This window comes from Ceratocystis lukuohia, assembly GCF_044167205.1.
Source record: "Ceratocystis lukuohia strain C4212 chromosome Unknown Supercontig1_pilon, whole genome shotgun sequence".
Classification (NCBI taxonomy): Eukaryota; Fungi; Ascomycota; class Sordariomycetes; order Microascales; family Ceratocystidaceae; genus Ceratocystis; species Ceratocystis lukuohia.
The window spans coordinates 3627819-3653702 of NW_027263520.1; the positions used below are offsets into that span (position 1 = coordinate 3627819).

The 25884-nt window shown below is 48.6% G+C and overlaps 7 protein-coding genes across 7 annotated transcripts; 2 read left to right on the top strand and 5 right to left on the bottom strand.

Moving 5' to 3' along the window:
* Nucleotides 1–978: 978 nt before the first annotated feature.
* On the top strand, nucleotides 979–2389 carry HOO65_010915 (uncharacterized protein; the record flags this gene model as incomplete). Its single annotated transcript, XM_071005824.1, has 2 exons — nucleotides 979–1430; nucleotides 1552–2389. The coding sequence occupies 2 exons, from the start codon at nucleotides 979–981 to the stop codon at nucleotides 2387–2389; spliced, it is 1290 nt and encodes a 429-aa protein (XP_070862737.1).
* Nucleotides 2390–3314: 925 nt separating this feature from the next.
* Nucleotides 3315–4103, bottom strand: HOO65_010916 (uncharacterized protein; the record flags this gene model as incomplete). The annotated part of the gene is made up of 1 exon (XM_070999831.1): nucleotides 3315–4103. One exon carries the CDS (start codon nucleotides 4101–4103, stop codon nucleotides 3315–3317), a length of 789 nt encoding a protein of 262 aa, XP_070862738.1.
* Nucleotides 4104–11634: 7531 nt separating this feature from the next.
* HOO65_010917 (GATA type zinc finger protein asd-4) lies at nucleotides 11635–14828 on the bottom strand (the record flags this gene model as incomplete). Its single annotated transcript, XM_071005367.1, has 5 exons — nucleotides 11635–12975; nucleotides 13187–13413; nucleotides 14380–14458; nucleotides 14569–14625; nucleotides 14676–14828. The coding sequence occupies 5 exons, from the start codon at nucleotides 14826–14828 to the stop codon at nucleotides 11635–11637; spliced, it is 1857 nt and encodes a 618-aa protein (XP_070862739.1).
* A 2271-nt stretch (nucleotides 14829–17099) lies between these two features.
* On the top strand, nucleotides 17100–18987 carry HOO65_010918 (Survival factor 1; the record flags this gene model as incomplete). Its single annotated transcript, XM_071005631.1, has 4 exons — nucleotides 17100–17122; nucleotides 17445–17666; nucleotides 17982–18780; nucleotides 18883–18987. The coding sequence occupies 4 exons, from the start codon at nucleotides 17100–17102 to the stop codon at nucleotides 18985–18987; spliced, it is 1149 nt and encodes a 382-aa protein (XP_070862740.1).
* Nucleotides 18988–20255: 1268 nt separating this feature from the next.
* Nucleotides 20256–22795, bottom strand: HOO65_010919 (uncharacterized protein; the record flags this gene model as incomplete). The annotated part of the gene is made up of 3 exons (XM_071005466.1): nucleotides 20256–21211; nucleotides 21270–21299; nucleotides 21559–22795. 3 exons carry the CDS (start codon nucleotides 22793–22795, stop codon nucleotides 20256–20258), a joined length of 2223 nt encoding a protein of 740 aa, XP_070862741.1.
* Nucleotides 22796–23295: 500 nt separating this feature from the next.
* On the bottom strand, nucleotides 23296–24261 carry HOO65_010920 (putative cyclin-L1-like protein; the record flags this gene model as incomplete). Its single annotated transcript, XM_071006051.1, has 2 exons — nucleotides 23296–23970; nucleotides 24037–24261. The coding sequence occupies 2 exons, from the start codon at nucleotides 24259–24261 to the stop codon at nucleotides 23296–23298; spliced, it is 900 nt and encodes a 299-aa protein (XP_070862742.1).
* Nucleotides 24262–24817: 556 nt separating this feature from the next.
* Nucleotides 24818–25680, bottom strand: HOO65_010921 (HD domain-containing protein C4G3.17; the record flags this gene model as incomplete). The annotated part of the gene is made up of 3 exons (XM_071006093.1): nucleotides 24818–25364; nucleotides 25424–25607; nucleotides 25677–25680. The coding sequence occupies 3 exons, from the start codon at nucleotides 25678–25680 to the stop codon at nucleotides 24818–24820; spliced, it is 735 nt and encodes a 244-aa protein (XP_070862743.1).
* Nucleotides 25681–25884: the final 204 nt, after the last annotated feature.

Below are 25884 nucleotides of genomic sequence, written 5' to 3' on the forward strand. Positions count from 1 at the left end.
TTCCTCTTTGCTGGCACAGCCTCCCCTTGGGCTTTAAGCGGCCATGTCTTCCTTGTAAGCAAAATCTATAAGACGGCGGCCTCTTTAACTTTGTCTCTATTTTTCTTCATCATACCTGATTTCTGTTGGGGAGTCGAAGGCCTCTCTTTCTCTCGCTTTCTGGGCGTATGCTTATCTGTGCTGCATGGAATGGACTTGGCTTGTATTGGCGTTGCTCTCAACTGTAGTCGCCCATGATTCTCATCAATTCGCCCCAGTTCCGTTTTTAGACTGGCTTGTTAGTGAGGTACTTGTGTGCAGACCCCGCAATATACTGAAATGCGGAGCAACAAACACGACCAGAATAAGTACTACTCTAGCACCAACATTCACTGCCGCCAAATAATAGCATATACTGCATGCAGGTAGCATATATAATGAAAGCATTCTAAACCATAAACTCACTGAACTGATTCCCCTTTTTCTACTTTATGTTTGATCATCGTGTATCAAAGCCTCAACAGAGACATTATTACAGAAAGTTGCCAGTACAAGTGGTACATCAAATACCTACTAGCTTAGGTGGAGCCCCCCACAAGCGTCGTCGAGTATATTAGCCCGAGTAATAAGATCAAGACAAGACTGAAGCCTTGTCACGGGCCTCATCATCCATTTAAAAAGCCTTAGCAAGCTTCAAGCCACCAGCCCCAGAGCCCGTGGCCTCTTCCTTACAAAGAAGCCTACCCACTAAGTATGGGTATTGCAGACTGCCTAGCTATTTCTCTAAAGAGGGAGCATATATCCCATCGACGACAGAGGCCATCGTAGCCCTCTCCCGTTATCTCAGACTTCCTTTCTCTCTTTTTCTCTGCCTGTCCGTCTTTCCTCTCCTTGGCCTTTGTTTTTTTTTGTCTTTTTTTCGTCTTTTTTTCGTCTTTTTTTTTTTTTTCATTCTCGCCTCTCTTTGGTATAACACCAACAGCAACTATCATGAACGCAATGAGACTCTTCGTCCTCCCTGTCTCAACAAAACGCAGTCTCCTCTACGCCCAGCGCTTCAACGCCACCACCACTGCCACCAATGCCTCCTTGAGCGACCGCCTCACACGTCGTGCCAGCGCCATGTGGGCATCGTGGGAAGCCAAGGATGGCGGCTGGCAGAAGCATCTAGTCCTATATGGCAACAAACTGCTACGCCAAATCCCCATGGAGGAATGGTCTCTCAAGAGCGTACCTCCGCTTTCATCACAACTGCAGAAGCTGGAAACCGAGGCCGCCAAGAAAGCCACAGAGCCTGTCGAGGTAGTTTATCCCGGCGCTGCAATTTCCAAGGAGCAGGTTCCCATTGTTTTGCGCAAGCTGGCTACAGAGCGGGATGCCATGCATCGGAGAAGGTTAATTTGGTGCTGCATCGGCATGCCCATTGCCGTTCCGTTCGCTGTTGTGCCTGTGTAAGTCATCGCCATCTCCTACCCTGCCTGAAGTCATGAGCATAAGGAAGCTCAAAAAGAGGGGGGAAAAAAGCAAGCTAACATCGAATTCCCCTCACTCCCTTTTATTTTCGCCCAATAGCATCCCAAACATCCCGCTATTTTACCTCATGTACCGCGCCTGGTCACACTGGAGGGCACTTGCGGGTGGCAAGCACGTGAGATTTCTGCTAGACAACAACCTCCTCCGCCTGCGCGACTCTTCCAAGTTAGACGCAGCCTACACATCGCAAAATCTTCTCGGCGATAGAAGCAAAGCGACCGGTAGCTGCAGTTCTTCCACATACGACCAATCCAGCGAGGGCCCCGAAAGACTGCTCCTCAATGACGCGAGCGTGCGCAAGTTGACAACGGTGATGAACATTCCCGAGGTGCACGCCGAGTTGGATCGCGCTGTGTACCAGGTTCAGAATAGCACCACAAGCGAGTCCCTGGTGCACACTTCAAAAAAGGATGAGCAATCAAAGACAGTCGGTGACATAGCCAAGGAGACAAATCCGGCCAAGACCGAGGTCGAAATGGACAAAGACTCGGTAGCACAGCACCAGCAACAGGTGCTAGACAGGACTCTGTATCGCGACGAGAAAACGCAAAAGAGGCACGAAGCTCAGGACCCCTCTTTGGTCAGCAACACCACTGCTACCCGCAAACCCTCTTTCAGATCATTTTCCGTCAAGGACGTTGTCGACGAGACCGACCCAGCACAAATCCCGATGGACAAACGCTCGGTAGCAAAGCACCAGCAGGATGTGCTTGAGGACACATTGTATAGAGACGAGAAGCGGCAGACACAGATCGAAGAGGCCGATACGGCGTGGACAAATCACACAAAGAGGGCTGCCAAGACGAAAAAGGACCAGAAGCCCTGGAAGAAAGCGGACAAGAAGGAGAAGGAGAAGCTGTGGAAAAAGAGTTATTAGATGCATGTATACATGGGTTACGTATGCATGTTTCGGGCAGGCGAAGGTAATTAGATCCATAACACCCCATGTCAGTCAGTCACAAAACATCATTTTAGCATATTTACTTGAGCGCAAGGACAGTAGATGAAGAGAAAAAGGTCGTCAGGCGACGTGTATTATTTAAATTATCAGTACAGGGACGGGATAAAAAGAGAAGGTTGTAATATATGTACCAATATATCCGTCCACTTATGAAAAGCCCAGCTTTGCATTGCTAAGAGCACCAAGATTTGTGATATATCGTGAGAAAAAGAAAAAAGCGCCCAGTCCGAAGAAAAAAAAAGACCATGGTCGGACGATTGCAAGGAGAATAAATAAATAAAAGCCTTAAGGCGGAAAAGATAAGGGCATGGACAGTTCTCATGAAAAAACCTCAAGGAACATGCAGTGTTGATGGATCGTCCAAGGCTTAAGCCGCCTAACAAGGCAGGCTTGGTGAGAAAGAGAGAGCGAGTACCCAAGAGGATATTGGCTTGTAATAAAAAAATAAATAGAAAAGGGCCAGCTTCCCACAAGCAATGTGAGGCAAAGGCTGGAAATGATAGAAGTAGAAGGTAATAAAGAGAAGTAGAAGTAATAGAAGATAGTAATGAAAAACAAATCCGCCGTGGTGTGCTGTTTGACCAAACATAGACCGAAAGAAGAGATGTAGGGAATCCCGCTTTATGCGCTCCCGCTTAGAGCACCCTCGGAACGGGAGGGTTGATAGAAACGCCGAAGAACGCCTGATAAAAGAAAGGGTTGAAAAGAGGAATGATTCGAGTCAATGGCCGCAGGAGGAAAGAAAAAAAATTCAAAGCTTTCTAGAGGCAGAAAAAGAAAACGCAATGTGCAGCGTCATGCTGTCCTTTTTTTTGGTAAGTTACTTTCTTTTTTGGATTTCTTACGCATAGGAGCGCGCCGGCCGTCTGATCAAGGGCTCAAACTGCATCAAGGCGTAGAGACACAAGAAACCCAGGGCAGCCATGAGTCTGCGCATGGTCAGGACCAGAGGCAAGTGTACCGTGGCCGTACCGGCGATCTCGCCAGCGCGGCACTCCTCAAGGTCAGCGGCATCCTGGAGAAATGAGGTATCCTCCGCTGCGACGTCTCTCTCCTTCTTGGTAACGGCGGGGTTGTAGGAGTTCTTGCTTCCAGGAAAGCGCAGGACAAAAAGAGACACAAGGGGAAGCGGTAGAATATGCAGCAGGGCTGCCAGAGGAGAGCTGAGGAGTTCGGCAGCGGCAGACGACGACACGAGACGAGTTTTGAGGGCGTAGCTGCTCTCGGCCTTGCTGCCGTCCGAAGGGTCATCAAAAGACGCAAGAGGCTCGGTCATGGCAGCAAGCTCCTCTTCAAGAGCGTGGGCGGACGAGGTATGAGATGGGGCGTTCTTTGGCCGGCTACTGGACGCGGCGGCAGTTCTGCGCAGCGGCTGGGGCTGGGACTGGAAAGGCGATGGGGAGCTTGGCGGCTGCGGGGCGGGAGAGGCCGCAAGTGAGGTGGTAATTACATGGGCGTTGAAGGCTTCGCTGGCTTTGCGGCGTAGTAGGCGCTGGGTTGGGCTGATGTTGGCCGAGCGACGCGAGATGACGATTTTGCGGTGGGCTCTCTGAGGGCCAGAGGGGATGGCCTTGTGATCAGGGTTGAGCGGCGACGGCACCAGCGGCCGGTGGAGGGCGAGCACGGTCATTATGGAGCGACTATTCGAGAGGGTATTGCACACGCGAACGGTAGGAACAGTCGAAGACAGGACGAGAGACTTGTTGGGCTGTGCGGTTGTGTCAGGCGGGTTGCGAGAGATGCCGAGTGTGGTGGTGTATATAACGACAACGGGATGCTTCACAGCAAGGGAGGATTTCGGTTGCGGAGGGCAATAGAGACAAAGAACTTCTGAAAGAAGCAAGTAATGCAGCGGACTGGAACGCAGTACCTTAATCTAGGGAGGAAAACAGATGAAATAAGGGCAGCAAAAATAGGATAGCAAAGAGCGAAAATGAAGGACGAGATCAGAAAACTAAACGAACATTCCAGGGCAGACGTAGGATAAATATCGACGCCGGACCAAAAAATGCAGATGGGAAGGAGTATTTAAACGATAGTGAAGAAGTAGGAGAAATAGCTTAAACGATAGTGGGATAGGACAGGGCCAAAGAGCGCAATGGAACTAAAGGAAAAGAAAAGTGAGAGAAAGGAGAGAAAAAAGAGATTCCGAGTTTGTAGTTGCAAGGACGACCACGCAATTCTTGTAAGAGAAGAGGATCAAGCAAACCGAAAAAGATGCTACAAGCAAGGCAAGACAGAAACAAAGCGAGGGTGTGCAATAAGCGGACACAGGGGTGTGTCAAAGGGCAATATAAAATAAGAAATAATAAAGCAAAAAGGGGAGAGGAATTGACCAGCAGGCTTTTTACCAGGGCGTTATCGACAAAGCCCAAGCAAGTGCTCCAGTGCTCCCAAGTCGCCAGATTATTGCGGTTACTATAGCGAAAGGGAGAGACAGAGACAGGGGTACTGGCAGGAAGAGAGAAGAAGAGGGGGTGTATGTCAAAGGCCGGGGGAGTGAGGTGGGAATCAGTGGTAGCAGCAGGAGTGGATAGGGTTGGTAGTGATAGGGTGATTAGTTGGGTGGGTTGTTGGTTGATGAACAGCCGGTCCTTGCGATGGACGTATAGCGTGGGAGGTAGATGGCAGAATGACAGCACATAGACGGCGAGGAAGCAGAGGAAGGAAGAACGTAGAGAGAGACAGAGGGCGGTCCAGATGGGCTTATGAAGCAGCAGAAAAAAGCAGAAAAAAAAATAAAAAAAAAAGGCCCCCAGAAATGATGCCGTCAGAAGTATCAGCTGTGTTTGCTCTCTGCCTGCAAGCGGCAGCATAAATAAGCCCTGGTCTGCACCTTGTGGGTGGGGCTAGCTGCCACTTTCCCTCTCCGTTCTGAAAGACTGCCCTATATCTCCGCCCACATCCCCTATAAGCCCGCCTATAGTGCCTCATGCATCGCCAAGCCCTTCCCCCCTAAAGTCTTATTTTTCCCGCTAACTGCCCTATACGACCCCTATCCACCCACTTTTCAACGCTAATTGCCCCTGCTCTATGCTCCGGTTTTGCCTTCCAGACCCACGGGATGGCTCTCTTCTAGCCACCAAGCCCACTGTAAAGTAAGCCAATTCAAGGCCGCGAGGGCAAAGAGCGGCTCTGAAACAACACGAAGCACTGCCCTGTAGCCACCTTCCCCAGAAAACCTACCGACTACGCCTCTCTAAATTCTGGTGCTGCTCTAGCGCACCGCCAAGCCGGCGGCACAGCAAGAAACAATGATCGCCTTCAGAATGAACAAGCAGCACACAAACCAAAAAAGAAGCAAGATGGAGGAACTGAAACCGCAGACACGCAGCGCCGCTATGGTGCTTCTATGTTGGTAGGCGTTAGGCCCTTCCAGGACCAGAAATGTAGCTTCTAAACAAGTTCCCAGGGCTTGTCTGGAACAGCTGGACGCGCCGGTTGCATCCTATCTCCTGCACCCAGCTTTCTATCTTCTCGTCTATCCCCATCGCCGTCGTCGTCGTCCTAGAGCAAGCACCGTCCTGTCCTGTCTTTGTTCTTGGTTGCTTCAGAACTGGTCGCTCAATCTCGGCAACCTCAAGTCTCAAGTTGTCTAATTTGCGGCTCTGGGCAACCAACAGGCCCAAGAGAGCTAGCATCAGCGAGCCGTAGAACAGCCAGGATCCTCGCATTCAGGGTGCTGCTGCTAAGGCCCCATTCCTTATGTTCGTCTTGTTGGCCCTTGTTCTTATCGTCTTCCTTCCTCCGTCAAGCCCTTTTTCTCCTTCCAGTCATCCAAACTCCTGGCGCTCAAACCAATGCCAATACCAGCGCCTTAGAGGCAAAAAGAAGTAGAGAGGGCAAAAAAAAAAATTGGTAAAAAAGAAGGAGCAAGAAACCTAAGCCCCTCGCCTATCGTAGGCCTCGCCTCGTCTTTGCCAGACCTCGTAGGCTTCTCTTGGGCTTAGCTCTTCGTGTCTCTCTGTCTTTTCCCCTCTCCTCCCACATTTCCTTGTTTCTTTCGCTTAGCCGCTTTGTCGTGTTTGTGTGTTGCGTGTGTATGTGTGTGCGTGCGCATGCGCGGGCGCATCCCCATGTCCCTTGTTATGTACTTACTTGCGTCTGATCCGTACTGTAATGTACGATATGCAAGCTTCTGTCTTTGTCCTCTCTGCCTGTGCCATTTTTCTATGCGCAAACGGCCAACGTGTTATCCTCCAGTCCATGTCCATGTCAATAGCTGCTCATCCATATCACCCTCCCTGCAAATTCCCTGTTCCATATTTCATGCCCTGCCCCTGTCCCTGCCTCTCTGTTCACATGTCACCACCACCACAAGTGACCACAACCATGGCCGGACGGAGGATAAAAAAAACATCTCACATCTTGCCTCTTCTCGCTGCCGCCCCTAGTCTCTCCTCTCTTGGTGCTAGCTTCTCCTTTCTTCCGTCGCGTCCTTGTTGACGACGGCTTTGGCGATATCATGCCAGCATCAAGGCCATCTATAAGCTAAATCACCTAACCGCCATGGGACACCCGACAACGCAAGGTCGAGAGAGCAAACGTAGAAGAAAAATCAGAAACAAGGGTATAGAATTATCAGAGGAACGCGCATATCTTGAATGTCGAGGGAAAGCGCAACCCCATGTGTTTGCCGTCGTTTTTTCTTGTAAGTTTATGTGCTGTGCTTCTGTTCCATTCGGCGGTCCAATCAATAACGACAACTTTCCTCGACTTGTCTCTCCTCCTCCGGCCATCTGATCTTGGCCAAGTCTGAACTCTAACCTTGACTTGGCCTGGCTTCTCCTTCGGCCGCCTCCCCCCGTGCTGTAAGATCTATAGTGTCATACTCTTTCTCTCTTCCAGTCTATCCCGCATGTGCGGTACGATGTCTCAGCCGATTCTAGGACCTTCCCTCTATCTTCATGTTCTGAGTGGCAAAAAACACAGCTGACTGAGTCGGCAATGTCTGTTTTTGTTCCTTTGAGGTCTTTTTTGCCCGGTCTCCGTTCTGTTGTTCGTATATACAGCATTGCCTCCCACCGCCAAGCTGATCACGTGCATGTTCTTATCTCGTCTCGTCTCGAGAGAAGAGCGCCATACGCTACTGCAAGTCGAATTTTTCCTGTCCGCCTTCGTGACATGAAAAAAAAAATGAAAAAGAAAAAAAAAAAAAACTTCAGTCGTTGCATATGTCATAAGAGACGATAACACATCTGCTTAGCGCAGTAATTCTAACCCAGAAAAGCAGGCTCCGTTACGCCACAGCTCCTCTACAAACAGCGACTCAGCGCCACATTTGAGGCGAGCTTATCGGTTTCCTCTCTTTCCGGTCTTGCTCATGAGGAAGGAAGGTCCTTTTTCTTAGTGGGTTCCACACGTCTCTGATTCCACTCTAAATTTCCCACTTGAGCTCCTTTTCGCAAAGGTTTTCCGAGTTTTTTTAGCCCTTGTTCTCTCTCCCTTTTCCCATTTCCTGTTGCCCCTGCCTTTTTGGCCTTATCCTAAAAAATCAGGATGCGTGGGTGGAGCCTGATTTTTTTTTTCTTTCCTTTTTCTTTTTCTATAATTAGCAAGATTCACAAATAAGAACAATAAGCCATAACCAGAGCCAACATGTCCATCGAGCTTATCATTTAGCCTTTTCTACAATGCAGGCTTCGTATTTTCAAAGCCATGTCTTGTAGGCCAGGGTAGTCATTAAATATGAGTGCCCATACGCACGCACAACACACATGCACACGCGCACACGCACACGCACACGCACACACACACACACACCCATTCCTCTTCCCCCTCCCCTCCCCTTCTCTCAGTCAAAGTCCGCAATTTCGTCTCGGCGTGTCTAATGCTCAAACGCGGCGTTTTGTTGTTTTGGGTGCTTCTTTTGTTCTGAAAGTTGTTTGGTGTCAATAAATTTTCCTGCTATCAGCGAGGAGACTCTCATTGTTCATTTGTAGAAGCATGTTCCTTCTCTCTTTTTCAGACACACATTGCGCAAAGCCTTTTTTTTTTCCCGCGACTGACAAACATACATCGTACAATGGACGCGTACAAGGCATTGCATTCGCTTTCTGCAGAGAAGACGCCTATTCCCCCCCTTCTCAATCGCACATTTCCGAAAGGACAGCCTATTTGCCAAACCCAAGATTTCAATATTGCAACTTGACCAATAAGAAATGAAGTACTTTCCTTTGGCTATGTCACTGTAACCTTATCGTCGCAATCTGCAACTGCAGCTACACAGCTGCAAGCCTGCAAGCCTGCAATTAACTTCTCTCATCCTAAAGTGGGCCAGCACAAGTTTTGAACAGCAGGGATTTGAAATGAACAGAAGCCCGCTATCTTTATACATGCATATATTCTCCGCTTTTCTTTTCGTCTTCTTTTTGCACATCCTCATAGAACTTTCTGACCAAGCACAGCGCTAATCACGGGCCCACTTTAGTGCTATGATAAGTAGCTTCTGCTAATTGGTCCGTTCTAACCCCCCCCCCCAAATTTCTCCTTGTCAAAACGATCAAAACAAAACAAACCGCGCGAAGCACAAACAATGGACGTCTCATAGAATTAGAAACTAGCTGGCTCTTCAGTGACGATAACAATAATAAACAAAACCAAAATATCTATCCCTCCTTGATACACCTGTCCTCATACACTTTATTAAAGATCTCTGACAACAACAATTTCCGTCTTTAGCACTCCCGTCAGATCTCCCTGCCTTCGTTTCATATAGACAGCCAGCAAGCAAGCGGAATAACCCCAAACCTTACCCTTTCCTCTGCTTGGTTTCTCGCTAGGGTTTACACCCAGAACAGCGCATCCAGGGTTAGCACCGATCACGCTTTTGTCGCTATCCCCTTTCGGCCTTGTCTGCCCCCATTGTTTGTCAGTTGTTTCTTTCTTTTCTGTGTCCCCGGTTGACAAGTCGCAGACACGAACCAAACAGAAACTCAATGGCCGGGTGGCCTGGGACCGAGCTTCAATTGCTACGAGCATAAGGGTATAGAGTGATAAGAAGAGGAAAACCAAAGCGAGGGTAGGTCGCGCTTTGGTATCTCCACGGCCTCTGCTCTTGCGTAATGTTGTATATAGACGACAACGAGCCACATATACGCTGCACTATGGTATTTTTTATGATGCAAACCGCTAGCATCCCCACCTAAGCAACTAACTTATTATGCACTCGCCCATTTCAGCACCGTACGCCTACGCTATTGGAGATGCTGTCGATCCGAGCAATCCGACCCGGGCTCGCTGGATGGCTGTCCTAGGCCCCATCCCCCCTGTCTTCCCTCCCCTCTCCCCACGTTTTATTGCCTCTATCAGGTATTTTTAAACACCTGCTTTTGCATCTACATTATGGACAAATTGTACATGACCCGTGTACAACGTGCACATGTATATTCTCATTGGGATGGGGAAAGACCCTAAATAGAAGCGTGTGGTGCTTGTGCTGTGTGCATGCTCTTCTTATTCGCTTGTCTGGCGAGGCACGATCAGAGGAAAAAGAGAGAGATAATATCCCGGCCATCTCGTCACATTGCATTTATCGCTCATGGCCTCAGGCCTGGGCGGAGGGTGGGCTGTCGTATAAGCCAGGCCAGTTGTTCTGCATTGCTTCGTTGCTGCATTGTTGCATTGCTGCATTACTGCCCTGTCTTGTCTAGGTAGGTAAGCAGGTGATTTTGCTCGGCTGCCGTCCTCTGCGATTTCTTTCTGCTACTGCAGCGTCTGCCACCAGGTAGTATTAAGACCATGTTCATAGCCATAGCCATAGCCATAGACATAGACATCCATCCATGCCGGCTGTGTAGGTAGGTCATCTGGTCATCTGCCCTGGTTGAGCCAAGGCCCACAGATATCATCTGCTCAGCTCACGAAACGAGAGCGGACAAGCTTCTCCTTGCGGTCATAAAAGAGGGAGCCAGAATCAGACAAGCATTCGAAGGCGACTCGACATACGAAATTTGACCGCCAACGTACCCGCTTGCGCTGCTAAAAAGACTGATTTTCTTAGATTTGCAGTGAAATACGCCCTGCCACTGACTGAGAAGAACAGACAACAAGTACGAGGGGTGGCTGTATTTGGCTGTATACTAAGTATAGCCTGGGCAGCCTTACGAGGCCAATGATTTCAAAGATGCGAGTCACAAGATATTGCGTATTTGGTGCTTCGGATTTTACAGAATCCTCCGCGGCCTGGCTGATAGGTTGTGAGGTGTGGCGAGCGAATAGATGACGAGTAATAGCTGGAGATAGCGTGCTACCGAGAGTACGAGCATGGAATGTTGTGTGCGAATATAGGTAATGGTATGTTCCAAGCCCAAATGGTGATTCATCCCAAGTTGATGGCCGGGAAGCTAGAGTAACCCGCAGACATATCACCATACCCTCCTTCCGCCCTTTTACAGGAATAAAAAGCTCCAGAGAGAAAAGAGGCCGTATGGATAAGATGTAAATCACCCTATCTCGACTAATTCCATCAACTGGCATCTCGTCATCACACCATCCGTACGTGGTTTGACATGTAGACCGAAGGGCCTTGAACCCCCCGCCCCCCCCCCTCATCCTTACGCAAGACTTCGTTTTTGATTCCCCCGAGCAGGACAGGAAAATAGAAATCCCTGCTCCTGTGGCGCCCGTTTGGTCCATTCCGAGGCTCTCATGTCATTCCAGCTCCTTTAGCTCCTCTAGGTCGTAGACTATAGCACTGTACTGTACGGAGTTTCTTGCAACCCGAAGGGAACTGCTAAGCTATAACATAGCGTACATGGACTGTAAATGGCTAGACCCCGCCTATCTACCATCCGTGCATCGTCCTTGTGATAGCACATGACGCCAGCCAGCTATCTCATGCGAGCATGCGAGCAAACAAGGCTTATCACCTTGCACTTGGAATTCATCAAGTGTATAAGTAAAAGTAGTTGAATATTGCGAATACTTGATAACCTACACCACCAATCCTTTTCCAAGAAAAAAAAAACCACGAAACTAACAAAAACAAAAAAAAAAAAAACAGTTCTGTTCCGCGACGCATCATTCTTGATTCTAGTTCCTTTTCTTCCCATTCTTCACTTAAAAAAATCGTCGCTGGTTCTGCCGTTCTGGGGATATAGAATCATCGTAGTCATCATACTAGACTCAGCTTTTGTAGCAGCCTGCAGATCTCCCGGTTGTTACTGTTGTTGCGTTTCAACAGACGTTTGCTCTGCGGTTTCCAAACCCTGGGCAATGGCTGTAGACGACTCCTCAACAACTGGGGTTGAATTTGGAGCTGAGGCTGATGCAGGCGTGGGAGCCGAGACATTGCCATCCACCGCCATGGCAGGTTCCGGAGCAGGCCCTACATTGGAGACAGCGGCTGCCGCATCAGTGACTGCCCGCAGAGCAATAGCGTGAGATTCTTGTATCAGAGGGTCGATCTTCATGGAACTATCGATAGGAATCGACATGGTCTCTTCTATTGCGTTAACTGAAGCTGAAGCCTCGTTCGAGACACCCTCAGAAGCAACTGCTGTCATCAGATTAGACTTTACTGGGATGTCCGTGGAAAGGTGGCCATGAACGATGGGCGTCACATCCATGGGCTCAGGCATGCTGGCAGAGATGGAAGTAGGCAAATGATGTTCATGTGATTGCTCGTGTTGCTGCTCATTATGGGTTCCCTGCAGTCCTTCTGTCATCTGAACCGATGGCACTCCATTGTCAACGGTGGTTGTAGTACCATGAGACAAGCCTTCCACTCCCATGACCATGGATGCGACCAATGCCGCCCTGGTAGCCAAGGCAGCGGTGTCCTCAGTAGACTGCACCTGTCCATTGATATCATGTTCAGGCTGCGAAAGTCCGTGGATGTGAGTGTCGGACGCAGAAGTATCCGAAATGGTGGCCAAAGCCATGTTGGTGCTCTCGAGTGCTTCTGTAATACGAGCCCGCTTTCGGCCAGGCTCAACGTTGCCATCGAGTGCCTCACGAAGTTCAACATCGAGTTCGTCCAAGCGACGTTTCAATGCGTTCTCGCGGCGATGGCTCTCTTCCAACTGCATGCGTATGTCAGAATTGGCCTTCAAAAGATCGTCAATTTCTTGGCGCAGTTGGTTTTCCGTCACGCCACTCAGTTCTTGGCCACGGCGAGCATTTGCTTCGTCATGCTCTAGCTGTCCGAGACGACCACGGAAGAGTTCATTGATGAGCTCAAGCTCATTGACTCGTGTCCGGAGAGATGCAATCAGTTGGTCGTGGGTCTGTGATGCAGAATCATGACGGCCATCGCCATGGAGGCCGGGAGAGCCGCTTCTCGTTGGGAACTGACCCAGTGCAGCTTGGGAAAAATGGGCATCTTCAAGGGAAGAGAAGCCGGATAGACCTGCTGTATTATACAGTTGTGTGGTCACCCGGGCGTTTTGGTCAGCGTCAGGATGCATCCCGTTTCCAGGCTTGACGGCACGGCGAGCAGCCTGGGCCATGGACCCGAGGTCCACCGAGTTCATATCCGGAGCTAGAGCATATGTTTGTTGCTGTATGCGTTGTTGCTATACTCAATCATGTTGTGGTTAGCTAGGGTTTCTTTAGGGATTGGTCGGTTGAAACTTGGTACAGCTGGCCGACGACGGGTAGATAAGGATAAGGCCTTGGGTTTATCGTTATCGATATGATACCATCGCCCTTTTTTTTTTGGATCCAGCCATTGTTTGTTAGTTTCGCAAGGATAATAATGCAGTAACTAACCTTCTTTCTAAGTCCATCCATATCATTGCGCATAACCTTGACACGGTTGCGGCTCTTAATAACATCAGTTTTGAGAGAAATCGGCCGTGGCCGCCCATGCAGCTTCAAGAACAGACCACAGGCATTGCACAAGACAGCACCATATTCATCTCGTCGCCATAATGGTGTTGTTGATGTTCCACAGTTGTGGCAAGTTGGCTGTTGTTGCGTTTGAGGGTTATGGTTAGCTGGTGTTGCCATTGCGCAGAAGGAAAATGAGCACAATGAATGAGGATGGAAGAACAAGATATGGGGGGAAAGGATTAGTGAGGTGAAGGAGCAGAGTGGGAAATGGGATAAGATATTGAGGACGGTAATCGCCTTATCTCTTGACAAAAAAAAAGGCGATGATGTGAGCAGATATTGCAGGGGGGGTGAGATGAATCAACGGAGCGATAGCTTGAGATGGGAATTGGTCGTATGTGCAATGGTCAGGATGAGAGCCCATCCGGTTCGGTGCTTGGCTTGGTGTTCAGGGCAGTAATGGTTTTGTAGATGGTAGTGATAAGAACTTTGATTGATGAAATGTCAATCGATAACGATAGATGAAGATGGATGGGTAGAAGAGATAAAGAGTGCTCTGATTTGTCCTAGTTTGACAGATGACCCCACATTTTAATGCTGATTTTTTTTGGAGGTGGACTAGGCTTTTGGTCTGGGCTAGGAATAGACAGACAAGGCAAAAGAAGAGAAGAAAGTGTATCATTTACCACCTTCCACACTTGCCCTTGTACTCGCACCTTCACTTGAACTTGCTGTTGCCACCATAGCACCGTAACCATAAGAAAGAAATCTTCTATAGGTGATAAGAAATTTTAAAAAAAAGACCGAATCGACCATGTGTGGTAGTCACGTGAATGTGAGTGGGTACCACTTTTTTCTCTTTAGGGGAGGGGGGGTTGTGGTGGGTGAATTCCCTGTCAATACTTTCGCGATAAGCCAACCACCAAGCGTGGTTGATGGCTTTCTCATTTATCCAAGCTAATACCGCCGAAAGCAGAATTTACATCGATTGGTGAAGGACGCGCTCAATTACTGAACTCGCAACGGTCGCGACATGTAATATTTTCGTATGGAATAGCAACTTTGCATGTGTGTAAATGAACAAAAAAAATAATACTGATTATGAAAAAGGTGGGAGTCTTTCAACTTACCAAGGTATTTCCTGCGCCACCAGTAGTTGCTGCCGGCGACGCGCCCGTGAACATCGGCTGGGAAGGAGGCATCGTCGTTCTGTTTTCCAAAATAAGACGGTTAGCCATTCATCTCAAGAAAACAGATAAGTATCGAACAACGTAAATCGACACAGCGATATCACGTAGCTTGCTATCGAATAAACTTACCTGACTTGCGATGGCTGCGAGCCTTGTTGTACTTGAGTCGTAGCCAGCGCAGATATGCTAGGAAGATTATGCATTGAAGATGCGGCTGTAGTCGCAATTGGGCTCACCACAGCAGGCGCAGTTGTAGCATTAGTTGTAGTCGTCGCTGCGGCGGATGTTGGGACTGCATCAGCTTGCGAAGCCGGCTCTCCGTTTTGCGCCGGAACTTCGATCGTAGCCGTGGAGTTAGGCAGAGATAGAATTTGGGAATTGTCCTCCATCTTTTCGAGCAGCCGCTGTGTTATTTTTGAGGTATGGGTAATGCAGGAAGTTGTTGCTGGATGGGTTTCTATTCGGTATAGATAGGTCGAGATTGGTGGATTTTTGTCTCAAGGGAGAATCATCCGCAAGTCCAACTCTCTTTTCTATCTCGCAGTGATAACAGTATTGTTGTAATTTCAAGATAAAGGGAGTAGGTAACTGGATATGTTAGGCGCGGCGGTTTGGGGCCCAGTCCGTCGATGAACAAAGCTCTTTGGAGGTTATATATGACGCCGATAAGATAGAGACATCAAAGGCCGTGATCGTGATGGCTCGAGGAGGCAACAAATTGGAGACGAGCGAGGAAGCAGATAAGATAAGACGTGATTCAAGGTTATATATGGAACTGCTCTAGAATCTTAGTTCCCAAGATTCAGAATGAAAACGCGTCTGGTTTTTTTTCTTCGAATATGACACACAATCAAATGTCAATGCGCTTTTTTTTTGCTGTGATTGAAAAATTGAAGAACAAACTGAAATATTTGTGAGAAAGAAAAAAATAAGAAGAAGAAAAAAGGTCAGAGAAAACTCAGATTGCACCCAAGGTAAAGAAGACATGCTGTGATAGGCCAAACATAATCCTTTAGGTCCTTTAGTGAAACTTTTCTATGCATTCAGCGCTATAACCAGTAAAAAAGTATGGAGCCAGTGGTTTCGATTTTTGGTAGCCTCTATGCCTCGCCTATATGCCCCTATAGACATTGGACGCAATTTACTTGTAAAAAACCGCTGTGAAGAGCTACTGTAGAATTGAACTCTTCTCATCAAACCTCCGCTTAAACAGCCCCTTACAAATTATCAACAACAGTAGATTTTTTATTTCACGTCCAAATCGGACAGCACGGTGAACATAATCTGGGCTTTTTCACATCTAGTCTGCTTGTCTTTTCAATCCACAAGGGTTAAACATAGCGTTGAGCTAGGGTTACCACAATAACCGAAGCTCTTCTTGGTCAGTCTCGCACATGGTTTACAGCTGTGGTTCAAATTGGCTTATCAAGGCAGCCGCTGTTGATAGATGATATCATATAACCAAGGGAGTGGGTTTTGTGAAGCTGGTGAATGAAGTAGCGTGCAACCTCAAACTCCCTGTCTAAAATTGTGCATTGAATCCAACAGCCAGGAGCAGATAATTTGGTCAGAGCAAACTTTTAGCTCAATATGCAACTAGCCTCTACCGAGGGATGATAAGGGGTACATAGCTTTCAAGGGGAGTTTTGATGTGATTGAAAGTACATACTATCGGTAGAATTTGTTTGTCAAGGGTCTTGGATACCGTGTCGCTAGCTCAACAGACAGGATAGCAAAAGCTTAGTTGGGTTTGCAAGTAAATTTAGACGTCATAGAGCACCAGCTTGGTCGCCTTCTTTCTGCCCCTTTGGCAAGCTATTATTTTTTGACTTGGGATAAATGCTACAAATGGCAAGAACGATAGAAAGGGGAAGCCACAAGACCTGCAGACTTTGAGTAGTTCTTTCTAAAATAGGGAGGGATTCATATGGCCATCTATTTTTTGTGCGTGGCTTGCCCTCTGTTGGCTTGTTGAGATGCCCTAATGCTTGCTGGATGGCTGCTTGGCTTATTTCCCCTCTGACCTGACGTGACGGGAGCGCAGTGTGTTTGATCACGGGGTTTTAATGAGGTTCATTCACGTCAGCCCATCTTCAGAGGCGATGACGGACAAAAGAGGCAAGACCAGACAACCCATACGCTAGGCATTTTACCGCGCTGCGTTGTGCTGTATTGATGGGTTAGGTTTCTGTTCTAATTCTAGTTCACTATACTTGCATCCGACCCCCATCTAACAAAGTGGTGCCGTGTTTTTAGCTCTTATGTGGATAATTGTAGACTACCCATTGGCCTTGTACCTTTAATTGACTGAACTCACCTCTCTCCTCGTTCGATGAACCCGGGACGAACAAGTGGGCAAAAATCTAGCGAAAACCCATCTGAAATTCAACGTCCCTATATTTTTTTTTCTTTCCCTTGTTTTCTACCTGATCCATCGAAAAGCCCTTGGAGCGATACAGAGGATCTAATTTTTCCTTCCCTTTTGTTAACCAATTCTTTTATTTCTCTTCTATCTCAACATATCTCGACCCCTCTGGCCAAACCCACCGACGTCTCTCTCCTTTTGTTAGGCTTTTGTACTCTTTCTTCCTGTCCCCTTCCATCTTCTCCTGGACTTCCTCTGTCTTCGAAACGAATACGCTCTTTCTTAATTTCCCGTCATGTTCAACTGGGCTAAGCAACAGTGCGTGCATCTTCTACTACAGAGCAGAGTCTCCGTTTTAGATACCTCCCCCTCCCTCCATCTATCTCCCTGCGAACCGCCGGGTACCGGCTGGTGCTATTTGAAATGACCTGGAGCTGCCATTTAAAGAGCTGCTTGTAGCTTGGGAAGGACATCACAATAGCATCAGCGGCAGTATCGGTCCTCGCCCCGCTAGCAAGGCTTGACGGTGCCCGTCATAGCCTCTTACCCATACACATACAGCAGCATCTCATGAAGCAAAGGCCCACCAAGTCATCTCATGGATTACTAACGTAACTCTTGCTTTGTTTTTATTCAATAGACTGGCCAACGTCGCCGGCACTCAGGAGCCTATCCATGGCGCCGAGGCCTTCCACTCCATTGCCGACAAGGCCAAGGAGACCGAGACGCCCTATACCGAGATCAGTCGCGAAGACATTGAGTGGAAGGTTATGGACAGCACATGTGTTGAGACCCAAACTTTCTACTTCATGACTGACAGTGGCCTCATTGGCATGTGCCAGATCATCTACAGCAACCTCGGGTGTGTATTCAATATTCTACCTGAGCCCTGAGCTACCCCTCATCTCGTGTCCCCCATCTCTTGCGGCTGTGTTGTGCAAGATTTACCAGTCAAGGGCTTCTAAAGAGCGAGGATAAAAAATCAGAAACATCGGAGCCCTGTCATGTCGCGTCTTGCTTCACCTGTCACTTTGGTTGTCAACCTTGAAATGACCTCACTACCTGATCCTTTTGATTTTAATTTTTTTTAATTTTTTTGCAACCCCCCTTCCTGCCGGCATTAAATCCCAAGGTCAAAACACCAACTAACAAGTTGTCCTTGGACTTTTCATAATAGCGGCCTGCGGACGACTTGCCAATTTACCTCGAAAATCTTCTCCACCGACCCCTCGAAGCCCACGCTGTGGTGCTCTAATCAGCTCGAGAACCCCGAATTTAGCGAGGATAGCTGTTCTTTCTATGCTGACGGCTGTGCTGTAGAGCTTTCTGACGATGGAAACTCTTGGAGTATTAAGAGCATGACCGATGATCGCTGCCTTGTCAACCTTACCGTAACCCGCGAAAGCCCAGGATACCAAATTGCCAAAGACGGCCTCTCCACTTACGGCACCGACTCCGAGAACCCATGGGGCTCCATGCGGCATGCGTTTTGGCCTCGTTGCAAGACCGAGGGTACCCTTACGACTGCCGACGGCGCCATAGACTTTAAGGGCAAGGCATTTTACGTGTACGCTCTTCAGGGTATGAAGCCCCACCACGCTGCTGCCCGTTGGAACTTCATCAGCTTCCAAGGTGAGACGTACTCAGCCAACGTCATGGAGTTTATTACTCCGGCAGCTTACGAAAACTCCAAGGTCAGTGTGGGAGCTATTGTCAAAGATGGAGAGATCATCACTGCCGGTCCCATTACGACTTGCGAGCACACCAAGACCAATCACGATGAGGAGACTGGATGGGATGTTCCTGAAAACTTCAAGTTCACATGGGAAGGCAAGACTAAGGATGGAAAGCCTGTGTCTGCGTCCATAGAGGGTCAGTTTGACCCCCTGGATCGTATTGATGTTATGGCCGAGGTTCCTGGATTTGTCAAGAAGATTGTTGCAAACGCTGCTGGCACAAAGCCTTATATCTATCAGGTAAGTTTAGATTTTTGTAATTGTCCTTCTTTATTTGCCATATTAGTGCTTTCCCCCCCGTGTACTATAGCCGGCCATGATGAGTGCTAACACGTATACTAGTACTCCACTCATAAAAGCAAGCTGCCTTTGAAGCTCAAGATTGGCGACCAGGAGATCACCGAGCAGGGCATTCCTTTTGCCGAGGCTTCCTTTGTCTCGGAATAGATGCTATAGGGTCTTTTAATTCAACTTAACGTCTTCACATTGCTTACTTGTCTACGCGAATGTATGACCAGAAAAAAAAAGAGCAACATGATATGAGGCATCATGGAACTAGCAAAGCTGCTTTTGGGCTATGGCAGAGAACAGGCAGGGCGTGATCCTTGAACAGGGCACAACAGAGATGATGGCAAGCCAGCCCAACAAGAAAAGAATAGCACAAGAGTCGGCACTGTTTTAGATCTTTGCATACTTGCCAATGTTTCCTTTGATTTCTAGTTGTGCTAGTTCGACCTTTTCTTTCCCCAGTTTGCACCAGCTTCTTGGCAATTAGCCTCTCTTTTTATTATTTCCATCTCCTTTCTCTCTCTTGCCTAGTGCATAGATGCATATGCACATTATACAAGATACTTTCTCTTTTGGAGGAATCTTCTCTGGGCATCTTGTTTTATCAAATACCCCCCCCCCCCCCTTCAACATAATTTTTTTGTATACACGTTTGACCTTATTTTGTCTCCTGCTTGGCTATTTTAATAGTTTCCGTGGTCAATTAATCTACTACATGCACCTGTATATAACAACACAGCTTGCTAGTATTATGGAATACGACGGGGGAGTAGACACATCCATTATTGTAGGGTACTATTTGGTGTTAGCAAGAAGTGTTCATTGGTGAAGAATAGAGGATATAAAGATCTAAGGAACGCAGGAATTTGATTCAACCAAAAACAAGAGCGGCCAAAGCTAAAATAAGCAAGATGAACATGAAAAGGCACAAATGGGAGTTTTAGTGTGTACGACACTAGATTAGTTGATGGTATTGCATAGCCCTGGATCGTACAACAACACGGCTTGCGGAATAATCCAAAGACTTCGATTTATCTTGAGGCCTTCTTTCAAATCTTTCGAAATAAACAAAGATGAGTGGGAATTGATCTGATATCTTATGAATGGAAGGGTATCGCATGCTGAATTTAGTCGGCACATTTTGAAGGGGATTTCGATTTTTTTTGTCAGGTTTGTTGTGGTTTTTGATTTTAGTTGGAGATGCAGAATAACAAGCAAAGGGAGATGTATGATCAAAGTGCGAACGACCTAAAGCCCTGGTGCCAATGCTGTGGTCGCGTCATGGGTAACTATCGTGATAAGGATAGGGATTAGTGTTTTGTGGAGATTTCAATAGAAGCACTCTCAAAGAGATGGGACCTACTAATACAAACAAATCGCTAGAACTGAAAAGAAAAGGGAGATATCAAATGCCATCGCAGCACTGCTTAGGAGCCTAGGATGCGGAGAATCTCATTGATCTTACGAGTGATCTCAATAGGCTGATATACCGGCTCTTCCAAACCAGCTTCAACCGCAGCAGAGTTCAACAGCACAGGAGAAATGTGGCCACCGGCCTCATTATCGGCAAAGGCATGGCTAGGAGGACTAGTGGCATGAGGGGGAGTAACGCTGTTACTAGAAGCGGAACCGTTATTTTGACTAGAGCGGGGCTGAGCCTTTCCAGTGAAGTGAGCTGCATAGAGAGTTCGGAGCTCACGGATTTTGCGATTGAGATGACGGAATATGGCGGCAGCTTCAACGAGAACGGCCAGGTCCTCCTCCCTATTGTGGTAGAGCGTGGTGAACATGAACATTATGGCGGCCTCTCCATGCTTGTAGCCACGCTCAATCTCCTTGAGACAGAGGCCGTTTCTCTCACCGTTTCCTGCCTTTTCCTGCTCGCTGCATGCCCATGTGTAGAGAACCCGGCCTATGTCCTCACAGCTAGAAGCCTCTTCAGGCTGGAACTCACGGCGGTCGAGAACCTCAATGTAGGCCTTCACTTTGGCCTCGATCAACTCCGCTTCCCCGACTGCAAGGTCGTCGGGGCTAACATGCACATACACAATGCGTTGGGTAACGGCGAATGGCCTCCCTTCTCTCAAACAGTCTTCGGATAGAGCTAATGTATGTCTAGCCCTTTGGAGCTGGCCCTCGAGACAGCGAATATAGCTTCTGGTATGCTTCATCCAGGCTGACATTTCGGGCGGAATTTCTTGGTCTTTATGGGGAGGGAGGCTATCGGGAGTAATGGGGGCTGAGGGGGATGGAGGTGGCGTGTGGAAGGTGTAAAGGATAGCGAGGAGAATGCGGCGGCGGCGGCGGCGGAAAGCCATCATAAATAAAAGGAGAAGAAGGTGAAGAAGAGCAAAAAGCTTCAGAGACAAGGACTTGTGGCTCACTGATACGTAGCATAGGACCAGAATCAGGAGCACAGTCAACTATGTCCACGAAGATACTTGTGTCGGTGCTAGTTTCAGTGCTGGTACCTGTACTAGGATTAGCAGTATCAATGTTAATATCCGCATAGGTACTGGTACCTTTGCTCGCAGGACGAACTTTAAAATTTGTTTTGGTTTGTTGCTGGGGGAACCGGATGATTGGATGCTGTCTGGCTAGATGAAAAGGCATTAGCATGGTGGGTGTCCATTGAATTCGCATGTGACGGTTGCTGTGGAATAGGGTCGATGATCGAGCCTGGTTGTCGGGTGCCCATAGACAGACCGCCCAAAGAGGAAAACCTAGTACCAGACTGAAGCTTTGGGCCACGTGTAGCCACATGGCGCAGCGACACAAGATCCAGAGCATCGGTCAGGGAGGCCTGAGCAGGTGTGGGGGAGTGTATACCCAAAAGTGAGCTTGCTGCGTGCTGCTCGCGTGCTGATTGGGGCCTAGGAGCTGACAACGGCACACGTGAGTGGTTCTGAAAGAGGGGCGTAGAGCCGCGAGGAGGAGCCAAAGGACCGGTAGATTGATTGCGAGCCTTGGACATAGTGCGGATGGGAACAGGCGATAGATCGTGGAGAAAGGCCGCGGGGACTGTGGGGCCGGCAGAGCGACGAACAAGATCTGGGCTGTGGAACATTTCGGACGTGTCGGCATATTCAGGTTCCATGTCCTCGTCATCAGCCTCGCCAGCCTCATTGTAGTAGTCGTAGTCATCGTACACGATATCGTCCTGCATGCGGTCGACAAAGAAGCCCTCTTCATGCAACTTTTGGCCTTCCTCATCAAGCTCGCTTTCGTCGCTGACCTCGCTGTAGGCACTTTCTGCCCCGGAATCTTCATCGGAAGAGCTTATATTTACTAGGTCATCAGCACGGGGAATAGGTTGAATGGCCCCGAAGTGGCCTGCGGCGGCGCAGTGACGTTGCTGAAACTTGGCTACTTTCTTCAGAGTCTTGTCTTGGGCTTTGGAAAGCGCTCGGGCAGCCTTCTTGCGCTCAATCTCGGCCCGCTTTTCGTTTTTATATGCTAGATTGGCTGCCTTCTCCTCTCTGCTTAGCGGCATGCTGTCCATGACATTGCCTAGTGCATTAGACCACTTGGAGCGGAAATCGGGGTCATGATGGGCTCGATGGATCTGCGACATGGCACGGGTATAATCCTTTCCAACAGCAAAATAGTTTTCTGCTTTTACCGCAGAGATCAGGACATCGCGGCGAGAGGGGAAGGCGGCGGCCGAAGTGCGAGCACGGGAAGATGCAGAGCCTTTGATGGGGGACTGGGCCTTGGCGACGCCAGAATACGAAGGAGCATGAGAGGAGGCATGGTGGCCATGCGAGTAGTTGTTACGACGAGGAGTAGTGAGTGGCTTTCGAGAAGATGGAAAAGACGGACTAGTCACGGGGAGAGGGCGGTTCACTGTTAGAGATGCATCGGCAGGCCCTTTGCAACAATCAATAGAGGGTGGATTGCGAAAGCGAGAGCTGTCATGACCGTGTCTTGACTTGATGGGAGTCTTGAAGGGATCAGGACGATCCATGGCGAGGTGAAAGAAAGGAGTAAAAACAAGCAAAGATAGGAAAAGAATTGAATAGTAGGGTGAAGCAGAGAAAGGGCAGAAGAGCGGGGTCAAGGGTGCGATGCCTAGTTAAGAAGCGTTTGAGCACAAAGAAGAGTTCCAGATGAAACAGGACAGCAGCCGAGTCTGATGATCATAGCCTAGTAGGATAGGAAGAAAAGCAAGACAAGTCGGGCACACAAGTAGTAACAGAGAGGGAAAGGGGAGAAAAAGGGAGTAATATCCGGGTAGAAAATACCGGCTTATATATTGTAGGCAGAGAAGTTGTCACACCTCTGAACCCAAGCCCAGCTATCTATTTTTTTTCATTATCCTCAGACATCACCCGAGCGACAAGGCAGAAAACATCCAGGCAACAAACAAAGAAAGAAGCCTTTATCTTCTAGGCAAATTGTGTGCCCTCACTCAGGACTCCGCTTTGAGGGCCCTCTATCTATCTATGCCTGTGCCTATGCCTATGCCTATGCCTGGGCTGTTGAGGTCTGGACATCTTCAGCCACATCAATGCCAGCACTTTTTTGGGATGCCATGGCAGCCTGGACAGCTTCCAGAGTAACAACACCCTCAGCCAGATTAGGGAAAATCCGATATAAACTAGCTAGAATGCCCTCGACACTCGACAATGCACACGCTAGAAATCCAAGACTCTCGCGGTCCACGTCAAACACTTCCCACCAGTCCTGTGTTGGCATCTTGGCTCCGACATCGCGGGCGGCCAGGTACATTGCAGCAACAGCCAGCTCGTTAGGCTGATGCGTCAGGTACAGCAGCTGCGGGGATATAAGAGCCGTGTTGAGATACTCAACCACACGTGACGTGATAGCGTGGCGCTGGTAGCCAAAGAAGTCCAGTGCCTGGAGATACGAGATGGCCATCGCATACGGCAAGGCAACATGTGTGTCAAATGAGAGCGTGTAGAGCACATGGCTCTCTACTTCGATGAGCAGGGGCTCAAAAGCTGCACGCGTGCCGCTGAATGCCTTAACGGCACTGGCGTCAAATGGAAGCGGCTCTTTATCGGAGCGGAAGGAAGAAAGTGGAGAGCCAAGGTAGGAGTACACAATACAAACACGGGCAGAGCTCATGGGCTTGGCGCTTTGCTTCATAACTGTATACAAAACAGCTGCTGACACCATCTGTATATCTGTGTTAGTAACCAAAGGCAAATAGAGATCTTTGTCCGAAAGCCACCAGGAACCTACCCTATACTCGTAGTGAAGCGAGGCTGAAGCGACCCAGTATCGTGCAAGCACAACACAAGCACGGGCAATCACATCCTGTGGCTGCTCTAGCAGCACGCCAGCAGCCTGGGTCAAACACACTGTTGCTGAAAACGCGGCATCATATATTTCTGGCGACATTCCGCTGCGTTGAACGCGGGTGGTCAGCTGCTCAACTGTCGCTAGCGGGTTGGCACAAGGAGGCATGATGGAGATAACAAGATGGGATAGCCTAGCCTAGCTGTGCTATGCTGCTGCTGCTGCTGCTGCTGCTGCTGCTTTGTATGTGTCCCGCGTCAAGACAAGAGTCTTCTCCTTGCTGGTGCAGTGCCTACAAAACAATGCTTCCATCACATAAAACTTGACGGCTCAGCTTATTAACTTACAGGATGCAGTGCAGGTCCGTGTTAGGTGTCCCTGGAATGGGACCGTGTAAACATGGGAGTTATTCGCACTGTACACAGAAGTGTGGCGCACTTACGATGCTAAAGTGTGGCGCTAAACACCCGTTTGGATGAAAAAGGGAGGGATGGAAGGCCTTCGTCTTGCGATTGTTTGTGCACGCACAAATAATTTCCAGGCCGTTGGCTTCATGCTTGCCGGTCGACGGTTGCTATGCGAAGCTGAAGTCATTACTGGTATGGAACTAAACCGAAGCTTGTTGAAAAAAGACGTGCTATTGTGATGATAGTAACCCTAGCGACAATCTAGTTCTAGCTCGACCAAGTGAGCTTCCCAATTAACCTCACGTCTTGGTATTCTGTTAATCCTGCGCATAGTAGCCCTCATGCATTTCCCTTGTGATCGGATCTGCTCTAATTGGCTTCTTTCTACCAGCCCAAAACTCCTCTCGATCCTGTAGTATATCCCGCGCCCATGTCACCATTTCAGCCAATTGAATCTTGGATTTGACGTACGTAAAGTCCTCTAGATCAAGGGCTCCGTCTGCCCGGCGCTCATATTCGACCATCTGCAGCAACATCTCTAGCTTGTCTAGATCTTGGACATACCGACTTTCTAGTGTGATTCCGTCCTCATGCTCATGCCAGATGCATTTAAGCTCGTCACCAGTGATGCTGTGTAAGAGCCGCGTAGAAATGTAATCGATAGTCTCGGTTTCTCGCCGTTTCTTTTCCGGCTTAGGGACTTGGTCGGCGGGTGTAATATCGCCAACAACCGACTCAGCAATGTCATGAATAAGACACATTTTGATAGACTTGTTGATGTCTAGACCTTGGGAAACAAGGGATGAGGGAGGGCACATGGCCATCATGCTCATCCGATACATGTGATCGGCAATGGATTCGCCGCTGCAACCAATCGTCAGTTGGAGGTTTCGAGCGCTTTAGAAGATAGCAGCTCTACGTACCGCATAATCCCGTGGCGCTTCCACCCTTCGCGCTTAACAATCTTTAAGCGCTCGAGAAGATGGAAGTACTCAATAGGAGAGTGTTGTGATCGCTCTTCCTTCGGCTTCTCTACGGGCCCGACGGCAAGTGCCTTCCCTACGGACCAGTCCGAGAGAACCTTGGGGATAGTCACGTCTGAAGGATCTACTTAGGTCATTAGAGTCATTATCGTCTAGCGGAGTCTTAAAACGACATCGCCAAGTCTTGACTTACCCATTGTCACGTCTATCATTTGCCAGGACAAGCTATGGCACCTGTTGTCTGAGTACTAGGCTGATAGGTTGTTCCATGTCTAGAGTGGAGAAGGCAAGCCCTTTTGCAGATAAGATAACGCAAGCTCCTTGCCTCTTTCGGAAAACATTGTGTGACATGAAGATTTAAGTGCAACTGGGTGTGAAGGGCGGGCATAACATGTCCTCGC